Raw genomic sequence first — 14,769 nt, forward strand, 5'->3', positions numbered from 1 at the left:
TATTTTATAGGTCAAGTATAGTGATAAATGCAACATAATTTAGGATAACTAATGGACTTTACTGGATAGGCAGGTGGGTGGGCCTAGCTGACAGGTGGGTGGACCCAGGCCCACCCATAGCTACGCCACTGTTACAAATGTGTCTATTTATGTGATTTACTATAACATAGAGTTAGTAACAGCACATTCACACTGGGCGAAAGCGTTAAAGCTTGACGGAAGGCTTGTCTGAAGCGTGTCCAACAGCAAATGTTGGCCGAAACATATGCACCGGTCTTGCATAAACGTAATTGTCTGGCTTGCACTAGGTTATTTGCATAAGGCAATCTGATTGGCTGACACACGCGTTGGTGCTTGAAAAACTGATAAATGTTCAACTTCTGCCGCAGTGACGCTACGTTGACGGATCCACAATTCAGTGACTTCACCCATTAAAGTATGAAGCATTAATGCTTTCGCCCCGTGTGAATGTACCGTAAGATTCCTGTAGGTAAATTGGTAAAGCAATGCATTACCATCACCAAGGTTGTGGGTTCAATTCCCACATACTAATAAAATGTTTACCCTTGAATGTCGCTTTGGATAAAAACATCTGCCCAGTTTATAAATCTAAATGTAAGAATACCATGGCTAATAAAATGCATGACTAAAAATAAAACTGTAACAATGGGAAATAAAAATGATGCATGCTACTGACACTATGGAAACAAGACAGTAAATTTTTATTCGACCCTCATCAGTAAGGTCATAAAAATGTGTTTCACCTTGAATCGTAAAGATATTATACCATCCTTCCTACCACATTTGCTGTTGTGGCTTTGGCTAGGTGACTGATTTCTTATCGTTTATGCCTTTAGCTTATAAGCACAGCATTCAGTCAACTCATGTAACAACAGAGTTCTACCAAGCTATTGTGTACAAAAGTACTATTTAATAGGAAAATCAATACATTCTTTATTTTGGATTGAGAACAAGTGATGTAGGCTGTAGGCTGAAGAAAATAAATCAAACTGGAGAATAAAGAATAAAGTAAAACAAAATGGTCTCAAGCTGTCAGTGGGGCGGCACCATTTATAAAGGTACGGATATACATTTGGTACCAGTATGTACCTTTGAGGTAGCCTACTAATATGCACTTCCTTGGTAACAATATGTAACTACTACTAACTCTTTAGGTGCAAATGTATACTTTTTGAAAGGGTACCGCACCCCAGTGACAGCTACGGTACATATTTTCTGAATAGCACATAGCTGATTTGTTTTGCTAGCACTTTTAAAGCTTCAGTCGATGAGTGATCTTCTGTTTCTCGTTTTGCCTAACTTTATAGACGACAGCATTGATCTCACAGTAACCCACTAATGAAGGACCATTATTGTTGCGATCAATGGTCGTCTGTGTATTTCGATGCATTATTTGTAGACACACTAGCTCAGAGACCTAATATACATCATGTTAAAGGAATAGTCAATTTAATTTTCTTAAAAGAAAATTCCAGATAATTTACTCACCACCATGTCATCCAAAATGTTGATGTCTTTCTTTGTTCAGTCGAGAAGAAATTATGTTTTTTGAGGAAAACATTGCAGGATTTTTCTCATTTAAATGGACTTTAATGGACACCAACACTTAACACTTAACTCAACACGTAACAGTTTTTTTAACGGAGTTTCAAAGGACTATAAACGATCCCAAACGAGGGTCTTATCTAGCGAAACGATTGTCATTTTTGACAAGAAAAATAACAAATATGCACTTTCAAACCACAATTTCTCGTTTTCCTCCGGTCCTGAAAGTGTCAGCGTAACCTCACGCAACACGTCAAGAGGTCACAGAGGACGAACGCGAAACTCCGCCCCAGTGTTAACAAGTGTGTTGAAAGAGGACCACCTTTTCGTATAGGTCCGGTCCAGCGCGACCTAACGTAAATGCGTAGTGACGTAGGGAGGTCATGTGTTACATATAAAACGCACATTTGGGGACCATTGTAAACAATAAACTGACACAAAGATATTAATTAGTATCATTCCACATACAACAACGTCGGAATGGTCCTCTTTCAACACACTTGTAAACACTGGGGCGGAGTTTCGCATTCGTCTTCTGTGACCTCTTGACGTCATGACGTGTTGCGTGAGGTTACGCTTTCAGGACCGGAGGAAGACGAGAAATTGTGGTTTAAAAGTGTATATTTGTTATTTTTATTGTCAAAAATGACAATCGTTTCGCTAGATAAGACCCTTATGCCTCGTTTGGGATCGTTTAGAGTCCTTTGAAACTCCGTTGAAAAAAACTGTTATGTGTTGAGTTAAGTATTAATTGTTGGTGTCCATTAAAGTCTATTAAAATGGGAAAATCCTGCAATGTTTTCCTCAAAAAACATAATTTCTTCTGGACTGAACAAAGAAAGATATCAACATTTTGGATGACATGGTGGTGAGTAAATTATCTGGATGTTTCTTTTAAGAAAATTGACTATTCCTTTAAGTTTTCTCTGGATGGGCGGCAATTTTAAAATCCATTGTTTAAGAGGAATCCATTTTGTTATAAGAACTGCTTTTTGTATCGAAACAGAGCTCCTTTTTGCTGCTAATAAAAAACCTGAGGTGGTTAGTTGGTTTTAGATATGTGTTAGCTCAAGACCATCTAACACCAGCTGGTGACCAGCAAAGCACATTGGACTGGTTTAAAACATTTCCAAGCTTTCTAAATGAAAGATGCCAGGCGTGAATTTAATTCAAAGCTTGTCAAGCATGCTTATTGGATGTTCAAATCTATTCTCGGGGCTCAAATTAGCAAAATAATGTAGCTGGTAATCAGGTCATTAAAATTTATACACAGTAACAGAGAAAAGGACCATTTGCTAGTGATATGCATAGTTGTTTTATTATTAAGCAGCCCACTATTGCTTAGTCTGATACAAAAAAAATGTAGTATGCGTTCTATTATAATAGTATTAGAATATGAAACCGTTCCTGTGTGCTTTTATTTTGTAAAGGAACGAATGTGGTGTATTAGAAAATTGTGATGTTTTACAGTGTTTGTGTATTTGTTTTAGAAATAGATAACAATTAATAACAAATAGACTGTTAGAAAAAAATTCAAAATATTTACCCCGCTGTCACTGGGGCAGTGCCCTTTTAAAAGTCCTTAATATGTACCATTAGGTACAGGGAAGTATACATTTAGTACTAAATTTGAAAGGGTACCGCCCCATTGGCCGCTAGGGTACATATTTTGACCATTTTTTGACAGTGTAGATAACAATCTCTATAAATTGAGAGTTATTTGAGGCTCTGGTGTTGACGCCCAACATCTAAACCCATTAATTCTAATTACACTCTCTTTTGAGGAGTGACTAATCCACCCTTCAACATTTGAGATAACACTCCCTGATGTCTTAGCTCATTTTGTAAACTCTTATTCCTCTAAACCCCAACTCAAGCTAGGCTTTTGGTTTCCCCCCTAACAGGGAAGAAGAACTCACTCCTGCTCCAGAAGTTCCAGAAGGATCTGAACGCCGGCGTCTTCAACACGCAGGAGAACGAGCTGCTGAAGCAGATAATCCGGCAGGACCGGGAGATGGTAATGATGGTGGATCGGAAGCAATCGGTCACGGGGATGAATTCGACGCCGATGTCTGGAAACTCCATCATTAACTCCCCCGCTCAGCCACCCTTCGCCACGGCGACCGCTATTCTCGGGAACAACCAATTGCAGCAGGCCGCCATGCTAAGCTATAGCACCTCAGCAACCATCACCCCATCCAGTCGAGTTCCACCCTCACAGGGCGTCACGTTTTCGGCCCCCGGCGTTTCTCTCGGCAACACCTCTTCCCCAAATCCTCCCACGCCTTTACAGCAGCCGGCGTCGGCGATCATGTCCCCGTGTTCCTTTACCACGTCCGTATGCAGCCCCCCTGTGCAGACCCCAATAGCCGGCCGAACATTTCAATACGGATCGCCGACGGCCTCTCAGCTATCGCTTGTACAGCAAACCTTACCCCAGCAGTCCTTGCCCGCATCCATACCCCAACAGCAGCAGCCGACACAGGGGGCGTCCCCACAGCGGAGTGAGGTCCACAAGAGCACGCATGCCCTCCAGTCGGGCAGCCTGAGCCGAGACGTACGCCACCTCTCCGCCTCGCAGCCGTCGCTGCCCCACGAGACCTCATTGGCTGTCCGGGCGCACCCGACATCAGGCGAATCGCTCGCTTCCATTCCTCCACCCGTAGGATCCGCGGCAGGTGTTCAGGCACCGGGCTCCGCTCTGCAAAGCGGAATCCGCACCAACGTTCCACAGAGGGTCGCCCTTTTCAGGCAGATGTCATCGGGCGCGTTACCGCCGGTACGCGCGGCGCCTTCTAGTGGCCAGCACAGGGAATCCGCGGGCTCCAGAAGAGAGTCCGCAGTCTTAAGCAGTACAGAGACGGAACAAGACAAGATGCGATTCGCATCGAATTTATGATCCCATTTACTTTTTCCTGTTCATTTTTAAACAAAGAATTTTTTTGATTGATTTTTACGGAGATACAAAGAAGCGGGAAAAAACTTGAGTATTTTTTTCCACCAACTTCCTCTGAAAAAATAACCTCATAGCTATCCGTGTACAGAATTTCCTTGTACGATATTTTAGACGCACTTCCCCTTCAACTTAAGAATGTATATTATACAAAAATATATATATATATGTGCAAGTCCAACTAGAATATTTGGTATTGACCATATGGGAAAAACTATAGTATAAACAAGTCTTCCTCTAACATGTGACTTTAATGTGTCTGGAGTTGTTTATATTTCTTTTATGGTTTTTCGGTTTGTCGTCTTTGGTACAGGAATGCAACGTGTCTGGGAATGATGTTTTTGTGCTCTCTTTTCATGTTGAGAAGATGACAAAACAAGTCCAGCGATTCGCAGCTTTTAACATCACTGTGGAAAAACGTTTGCGCAACTGAACCAGGGAAAACCTGAAAATGTTTTAAAAGCACATCCGTAAACCGTACCCCACTGGAAAACAACGTCGGAAAAGCTTGGAGCATCGAACCAAGGTGTCGATATCTGCAATACTTCGTGTTGTGCGGTAACAACGTTGCGTTTCGAGACAGCATGTGTGCGTTAAATGTCTTTTCCGTTTCTCATATATCGAATGTTCGGTGGAGTCAGATGGGTTTTATTTTCTATATCGAAGTTTTCAATGAGATGGACATCACTGTACATTAACAATATTTATAAAACTAAAGATTATCACCATTATGCAATAGACTGTGATATAAAGATTACCTATATGTGTGTTGTACATAGTTTTGTAGATCTAGTATTTACAAAGTAATGTGTGGTGCATTTCTCAAACATGGCAAATGTCTTCTCTGTCAGCAGCCTGGGTAATGCCTATATATGCATATATATATATATATATATATATTTATATAGATATATATTCAAATGCTAATGTGTGACTACATCCAAAACAACCCTTAGAGAAAAACCTTAATGCAAACTATTAGTCCTGAATGCAATATTGAAACATATCATTACCGGGATAAAAAGGTAATGTAAACAATTGTATAGTGTTGTGGGGTAATACATCAATGTATATCATTCACAATGCACTTATGATTTTGCATACCACCTCCCTGCATACAGAAACACAACCAAATACTTGTTTGAATTGTGTTTTGCTTATGAATCAGTATTAATGGATGTACACACGAATCAATACCACTCCAACTCTGTGCAGTGCTTTATATCACACGGTTTGTTATTTTAGAAATAAGTTATTTATTTTCACTATATGTTGCATTACTAAAGCTCAATTTTACCTTGCATTACATTAGTAGTTTTAGAAAATGCACCTGATGTCTATGACGTGCAATACAGAAATCTGATTTTACTAAAAAGCCAGCAGATATTACTGTATTCCTGTTTTCTGTACCCAACAACATATCAAGAGATGATTCCCAAAATATCGCCATTTAAAGAAAAGCTGCTTGCATTAAGGTTTTTGTCTCATCATGTGATAATTCATCCAGCAGGGGGCTTGAGACTTTGAAACTTTGAAAATGGATCTAACAAGAGGTAACTAGCAGCTGTGGCTCATTTTGACTAGTTTATTTCTTCTTTCAATACTTTCAGCCTATCAGCTTCTTTCTGTGCTGCTTATCAAACGGAGCTTTAATGGTGGACGTTGGGTGCCATCCAAAGTCCATCTGCTGATATCAAAGCAAAGTCGCATTGAGGACAGATGCTGCGATTTGTGGATTTATACCCGACATCTGCAAAGTCTCAAAGCCCCCTGTACAATTTTATAAAAGGCTCCAATACTGCAGAAATCCATGTGTGTCTATGCCGTACCAGTGCAGTTCCCATACAGCCGCCCATAAGCGCATGCATCGTCACGAATACTTAAAAGAGAAACTATTTAAAAAATGTTGACGTTTAAATGTATTGTGAAGTTACGTTTTTTGTTTTTTGTCTGCCTAGACGTTGCGTATCGGAAATTTTCACAAAAAGGACATTCTTAAGTATTTGTGCCTAAACTATAGCCATGTTTCATCCTGTTCATTTTATGGGTGCGACTTGTGCGCGCGCGCACTCGTGCACACGTGTGTGTGTGTATGTGTGTGTAGACAAATGTACACGTGTATGTTCAATGTCGAGGAGATCAAAAGCAATGGCCAAACGTATCAGTTTAAAAACATACTAGTGAAAAGCATATTTTATATATGTGCAAAGATGAGACATATATTTGATATGCGAATAACATTTAACAAGCGAAACAGTATAGACTGAAATCACAATGTGTCTGAAATGGTGTGTAAAATGACGTCATAGCCACTGATGTTTCATTTGTTTAAGTGTAACGTGTTGCATTGAATGAAACTGGCCAAAGTGAAACATGAAAAGACTTATCATGAATTGCACTTTCATTTTAAAGAGAGAGAGAGAGAGAGAGAGAGAGACCGAGAAGTATAGAAGCAGAAAAAATACATTAATTAGTTGTGTAAGTTGTTCGGGGCTTTCAAAAGGTACCTAGATAGCGCAGGTACGTCTGTAAGATGTCTGCTAAAGATCTGCTGTGTAAACCCGATGTCTAAAATGTCTAAAAGCAGTTTTACATACATCTAAATGTCTATATGACATCTGTCAGGAAACGTCTCAGAGATGTATTGCAGAAATGCAGACATCAAATAGACGTCTCCGTGCGTTTGCTATCTGGATACCGTGTCTTTTATGCCTCCTGCTATGCCATAGTGTATAGAAACTAATGTACAGGTAGGATGGTCAGCGGTACTCTTGGTATCTGCGCTTTTTGATACTGTACTTGCCTTCAGAGGGAAATGCTTCTCATTCATGTGCTTTTTCCTCTCAGATTTAAGCACTGTTTAATTCTGGGCTTGGTAGATAAGGAGACGCCCATAACGCTACATTTAATGAATGCAGTCATTTTGAGGTCTTGGAGAAAACCAGCACATATCTTTGTTTTGTTTTTTCGTGTATGTTTGTGTTTATGTCATGGAAAATAAGAAATGCAAAGCGAAATGATGAGCGTCTTTGGAATAAAAGGGAAAAACCAAATGTTTGGTTCGCAGCTTCTACGATTCAGGTGAAATTATTTTGTTGGAAACATTTTACTGTAACGATGCAAGATTTCACAGATGGAAGACTCTGGAACAGGCCTCAAGCTCTTTTTAATCTCGGATGAGTTTTTCATTATGCTTGTTCATGTGCACCAACGCTTGGTTTAAAAAAAAACTAAAATAATAATAATAAAAAAGGGGGGAGAGACATATAACAATAAACAAACATGAACAATTATAGTTACTTGATCCAGAATAAAAAAGGTAAATGTATGCTTTCTTACACCTATATGCAGACAAACGGTGTTTGTCAAAAATTTTGTTTTTGTTTTATTTTGTTTCTTTGTAAATAATAAACCTTGAAAATATAGAGAAAAATAAAAGAACTATTGCCATTTACATCTAGGCTTGTGTCTTTTTTATAGCGGTTTGTCACTCCACAGAAAAATGTGTAATTAACCAACTAGCCAAGTTTGAATGATAATAAAACGGCAAATTAATAAAATAAGTTCTAAATAAGATAAACATTTTGAAAAAACAGGATTCTTTTCTCTCAAATGCTGGGGGCGTGTCCGCTTTTGGCGCTGAAACCATGCACACTTGTAGGAAAGCTTCTCTTTCAACTTTCAAATACCTACAACCTGAATGGATGCTCGCATTTGTGTTAGAGGCGGGCCATGTTCAGTGGCTCCAGCGCATCAACAAGCCATTTTTTTAGCCCCGCCCATACAGTGTTGGGGAAAGTTACTTTTAAAAGTAATGCATTACAATATTAAGTTACTTCCCAAAAAAGTAACTAATTGTGTTACTTAGTTACTTTTAACGGAAAGTAATACTTACGTTACATTTAGGTTACTTTTGCGCTACTTTTTTACTTGGCTGAGGCTTGATCTCTTTCTTTAATATTAATGTCTACATATATAAAATAATGCGTTATTTTACTGGTTACTTTAAAAAAGTAATATTATTACGTAATGCACAATACTTGTAATGCATTACCCCCAACACTGTGCCCGAATAATCCTGAACGGTGTAACTACACAATTCAATACTACACAATCTTTTTAACGTGTTTCAGAAATAAATTTCTAACATTTATAATGTGTTTAGAAACAATAATGACTTTACATGGACGTTAACTTTTGCTCTCTTTATTTTATTATTAGTGCTTTAACGTTTTTAAACTATTAAACTGAGCTATAACCTATAATGATATTTATTAGTCTTTGTTCATCCGAGCAGTGTTGCCAGTTTAGCAACGTTGCTAAAATTGCTAGACCAGTGGTCTCCAATGTTTTTGTGAGCAAGGGCTATCACAATAGATAAAAGAATCTGGAGGGTTACTTTTTTGATATAGTCTACTCAAAACTTTTTTTTACTTATTGATATTATTTAGTTTTACGTATTGATATGTTTTATCATTGCTTATTACACGGCTCTCTGGAATGCTTGATTCTGATTGGTCAGTTGAGACATTTGCAGGTTCGTTCTTTTCGAATAATAACCGCTCCAAAGTAATAACGCATAGCCAGTACTACTTGTACGAGTAGTACCCAATAAAGATCAACAAAGATTACTGTTTGGCGCCATCTTGTGACAAACACTGGACAACCACAATTAAAAATGGAAAATTTTGACATTAATTTTAACATGTACGGAAAAAAACAAAACATTTAAACAGTGGATAGAAGAACGAACAACGACAAGACACAGAGAGCTTACTGAGACTAAACTTGACAAAATAGAGCATGACAGCTACGAAGCCAACACACAAAAAATACAGAATGGCATTAAAACTTCTCAAAGACTGGCTAAAAGAGAAAAAAATGGAGACAGACAAGTATGAAGCAGAGGATCTTAATAAGGTATTACAATCATTTTATGCATCTGTGCAAAGTTTCGCAGAAGGATAAAAATATTAATTTAAAACAAATATGCCAATAAAATGTTTCATATTCATGTCCAGTTTTTTTTCTTATGTGGCAAGTAGCCGTGTAATAAGCGGGATAATGTAGAGGCAGCCGGTAGTTATCGGGAAATAATGCTGCGTTCCAGAGCCCATCCACACCAGTGGGATGTAGGACTTATCCTACCTCCAACTAGGAAAAGTGAACTGGAAGGCCTGTCGAAGTGGAACCTCCTACCGGCGAACTCGGGGGAGTTCGACCTACCCCGACTTCAAAAAAGTAAGTCGGAGGACAATGGCGGCGCCCATAGATCGCGTCGTCGTGAGAGGATATCTTCAAGGAATAGACTATAAATTGTACTTCTCTGCTTGTAGGGTCGTTTTAGACACTGTAATTTTAACACAACTTGTTTTTTTATAATATGGCGTGAAATTATGTCGTTATTATCTGTTATCATGAAAATACGGTAAAAAAATACCAAGTTAATTAGCGACATCAGCGCTTTTATATAATGGCTCCAGAACACTTTGTAAAGATGTTTAACTTGATGTTATACTGTAGTGTGAACTGCACAGTTCGGACCGACGTTTAAAAGTTATGTAGTCTGTACGAGCCTTAAGAAGACCGGTCGGTCGTCCATGTTTTCTGTTTACGTTCCACTTCAAATGCCTGGAACGCTTTGAAGTAAGAGCTAGGACACGTCAAGAAGGATAAGTCCCACGTCCCACTGGTTTGGATGGGCTCTGGAACGCAGCATAAGCCCCGACAGTGTGATCAGAACCCGACGCGAAGCGGCTGCCTCTACATTATCCCTTACTTAAAATGTTAAAATACATAAATATTTATTTGAATAAATAAATATTAAAATTGAGGCTATAATAGAATGTGCTTGGGCGGGCAACTTACAGACTTTGTGCGAGCAACCTGGTGTAACATGTTGGAGACCACTGCAGTGCACTCATCAACTTTAGACCCTTTTAGTGATTTATTTTTAATAAAAACACACTCGCATCAAATCTAGAGACTTTTGGAGAGCTTTGTCACCAGCCTGATCTCACGACAAATCATACATATTTTAAGAGTTGGCCTGTATCAATTCATACGAAGTGAATCATGCTAAATCGTACGATTCTCATTAAAAAAAAATGGACCCCCTAACCCAGCACCTAACCCCAACATCACAGGGGTCAAGGCAAATCGTACCAAAACTTACAAATGTGGTCGTATGAATTTATAAAAATTGACCAACTCATAAAATATACGAATTCTCGTGAGATAGCCTTGGTGTCACCAGTATACAGCCCAACAAGCGCAACGTACAAAACATTGATGTCATCTGGTGACATTTAGCAACTGCACAGGTTTCTCTAGCAAGCCTACAGGTACACTGAAAATAGTTGGCAGCACTGCTAGCAACACCCTGACAATCACTCACAACAGCCTAGCATGACAGTAAAAGCAAGATATATGCAGAAAAAAAAAAATATATATATATATATATATATATATATATATAAGTTTTATGCTGCCTCCCAGTTTGGATACTTATACTAGCACCTAAAAATGTGTACTGTTTTTGCTGTGGGCAAGTATATAGCGTGTAGCTAGAAAAGGTGCAAGTACTGGGACATATAATAAACTAACACATAACATAGGTGAACAATGTTGCCTAAACGAAACAATAGCACACATCAAAATGCAAATCTTTATTTTATTTCAGCCTTTCTTCATTATTGCCTATGCAATGTTTATTGCATTATTAATTCAGTGCTGCATTAATTAAGGATCGTTTCCAACTTGTAATTTAGAAGCGGGGTTATCCCTGAAATTAACCCAGGGTTATGAAACCCAGAATAACCAAGGGTTAACTATTTCCAGTGTGAAAAGCGTGTGATGACTTGCCCCAAAGTCATTGAGACAATTTTCCCCAAACTGACTAACTGACTGTGTGCTAATATTCACTAAATCTCAGGGTTGACTAACATAGCAAGTCAGCTAAAGTATTAAAAGACACATTATTGGGTGATTCTCGCAAAATTAGACTTATGAGGTGTCACAAAACATTTTGATTAAAATAAGTAAGAGTATCAAAATAAGAAGCATACAGTCACAAACATCTCGTCATGTACTATTTTGCACATGATTTCAAAAGACATCATACAAACCAATTTTGTTGTTTTTCCACATTTAAATGGAACATTTTCATTACCGCAACGTGTCCATGACTGGATTTGGGTTCTTTGACATTAAAATATATATATAATTAAAAAATCTAAAAAATAAAAAGCTTCAGTGCATGTTATACTATAAACATTTACAGTAAAGAAGGATGTGGTATTCGTTGATCATTGGTAAATGTAAGGACAATAATAAGAAATATAAATGTGTCTAAGAAAAATGTTCTCATCCTCCGCAACAATTTTCAATCATTGTTTAAGCTCTCAAGCAACTAACATTTTCAAAAAAACATTTGTTGGAAGGGACATAATTGACTGTGACACTCAAGATGGCTACCAGGTAAGCAGTTCTTACTTTTTCTCTCCAGATAAAAGTTGAATTTTTGTTTGTCATAATACCTAGACAACTTTTTAGTTCTCATTACCGAAACATGAGTTTGTAAATGCATATATTTAATGTAATTTCATGTTGCGGTAATGATAATTTTTGATAATGGTAATCTAAAAAATTTAAATAATTCTATAGGAAATATTTTTTAAATCCTCTAAAAATAATGGTTATAGTAAGTTCAGAGCAAAAAAATGCTCTGTCTTCAAAGGCTTTTAAAAACAAAATGATGCTGGGCACCTTTTAAGTCTGAAGTGAGAATCACCCTATTGTCTCCTCTATTTTGTGCAAAATAATATTTTTTAACATTCATACCTAACAAAGTTGCATTGCATAAAATGTAAAGTGCAACTTTTTTACTTTTAAGGCAAAATTGTGCTAAAGTCAGATTCGAGCAATCTTGACCAAATGTGAACACAAAGTTTACTATAGAAGAAGTTGTCACACAAAGCGGTTATAGATAGAGCCTCTAGTTGTGAACAGTGTGATGACTTACCCATGTGATAACTTACCCCGCACTCCCCTACTTTATGTGCCAATAGCAGTATCAAACAGACCTGAAATCTGAAATTGAACAGCTTAACTATAACTAGGCCATGACCATTGTCAAATGAAAGAGTAGGCTACTAGGATAAATGCCTCTGAGACTACTGAAACTTTGAAAGTTTGAAACTAGAAATCAATCAATATTAAAATAACTTTAACGACGTACATAGCTAGAATATATAAATATTTATACAACAGTTCTTTCTGGTTCTCGAATCTGATTGGCTAAGAGCTATGCGATATTGTGCTGATATCGGCACTGTAACCGCTTCACCTTTCGTATCATTCCGCCACCTAGTGAATGGAGGTCCTAAGCAGGCTCATCTCTGAATGGAAAAACACAGACGCCCTGTTTTGAATCACTCTCCGTTTGTCTCATTAGTTTACTAGCTCATAAATCAGTCTGTCAAAGATCAGCGCTCTTGGATGTTACGTTAAAGTTAATGGGAGAAATGGCTTGTCACATCGTGTGGACGATTAACACTTGGAAAGAGGAATATAAACACTCGTTTTTTTTCTGGAGCTATATTTCTCATCAGAACGCGAAAACACCGTGGAACTGCAGGTAAGCACCGCAGCTTTTAAATGTGGACATTGATCATTTACTTTATCGTGACCTGACTATTAAAACATGTTATGAGATATCGCCACTGGTATATTTATAAGCAGCATGCAAAAACATCTCTCTGACACTTATAAAAAAAACGTTTTATATAGTACTGACAGGAACAAAGTTTAATAATAATAATCGAGTGCTCGTATCACGTTAAGAATAAATGAGAAAGCAATAGTAACTTTATACAAGTATAGTTTTATTAACTTTTACCTCGCGCCAAAACAATAACAACACAAAAGACACTAAATATGAATTGAAAAACAAGTAATAGTTTGATCATGACACCAAATACTGCTGATTTGATCTCATTTTGACGATCATAAACAAACAAGGCCAACATGAGAGCCAGGGTATCTCTGTTAGAGGTGTAGCCCAGAGAGGGCGGTGGTCAGCGGGGCGAGTGAACACTGATGTCCGCTCATGCTTTGGTCCTCATTCGTACCGAATCTCACTAAGCAAACGTTCAAACACGCGCTATCTTTACTAATCGACTGCAGATTTAAATATAATACATATACATTCTCGACTGAACTAATCTTAAAACTACACTTTGTGACCACGAAACGGTAATATAAAGTAACGGCTTTTCCGTCCATTGAGTTGTTATGAGCTTCAAAGCAGCCGAAAGTTTTACCTGTCATTCTGGCCGCCCTCAAATCCGTGGCGGAAGAAGTAGTTCTCAAACAAAGAGGCTTTTAAAATAACTCCGTTGTTGTTTTCTAGTTTTCGTTTTTCAAACGTGTGCCGTCGAACTGTTGTATAAAAGCAATATCGCTCTCGGAGTCGTGTGATATAGCTCTATATCATCACGGCTGTGATTGCCTCCGGCACTCGGCCTACGGCCTCGTGCCTCTGGCCTAATCACAGCCGTGATGATATAGAGCTATATCACACTCCTACTCGAGCGATATTGCTTAAATAACAGCAAAAAATATCTTCTATTGGGCAGGAAGGAAAAAATATTTCTGTTGAGGTAAAGAGAAAAAGAGAGAGACAAAGTGACAGCAGGTGAAAGAACGACAGATAAAGATGAAGAGAGGCTCAGTGGCTCCGGTGGAGGAATGAAAAATGATGTCTATGGAATGGTCAGGGTTTTCATTTATTACCTTCAGATGCAGTTATCAGTCATGAAGTATTCATACATTACGACAGAAGCCTCTCGCTGTCAGATCAGATTAACAGAACACCAAGACCTGAAACTCTTACACGCTATATGAGAGAGATTCATAACTCATATTCAACAATACAGAATATTAAACTTCTGAATGCTTAATACGTCTGAGATATGAAACATCTGCATCTCTACATATGTCAATTCTCTACAGGCTTTATTAAAAACCCAGACTGGAAATTCATAACACAAACTTGTACAAGTCATTAATATGAGGATATGAATGCACCAGGAAGTGACATTTTCATTTTTCATAAATATGGTCAAAACTATGAAATAACAAAAATATACAGTAAAAATTTGAATTTTTTAGTTTTTAAGTAAAGGGACACTCATTTCCAGCTCCTTTAAAGTTGTAATCTATTCAGCCGATCTCCGAGTCGTCTGGCG

At 38.0% G+C, this 14,769-nt stretch overlaps 1 protein-coding gene across 2 annotated transcripts in view; it reads left to right on the forward strand.

The window, feature by feature from the left end:
- Nucleotides 1–6,997, forward strand: part of hcn1 (hyperpolarization activated cyclic nucleotide-gated potassium channel 1) — a 134,062-nt gene extending 127,065 nt beyond the window's left edge. Inside the window, exon 9 of one of the 2 annotated variants that reach the window (XM_055179850.2) lies at nt 3,471–3,801. In XM_055179850.2, coding sequence (XP_055035825.1) covers nt 3,471–3,657 — 187 coding nt within the window. In that variant the 3' untranslated portion in view covers nt 3,658–3,801. Of the gene's footprint in view, nt 1–3,470 lie in introns of both variants that reach the window. The other variant, XM_055179849.2, reaches the window with a different exon arrangement.
- Nucleotides 6,998–14,769: the final 7,772 nt, after the last annotated feature.

This window comes from Misgurnus anguillicaudatus, chromosome 9 (assembly GCF_027580225.2).
Source record: "Misgurnus anguillicaudatus chromosome 9, ASM2758022v2, whole genome shotgun sequence".
Taxonomy (NCBI): Eukaryota; Metazoa; Chordata; class Actinopteri; order Cypriniformes; family Cobitidae; genus Misgurnus; species Misgurnus anguillicaudatus.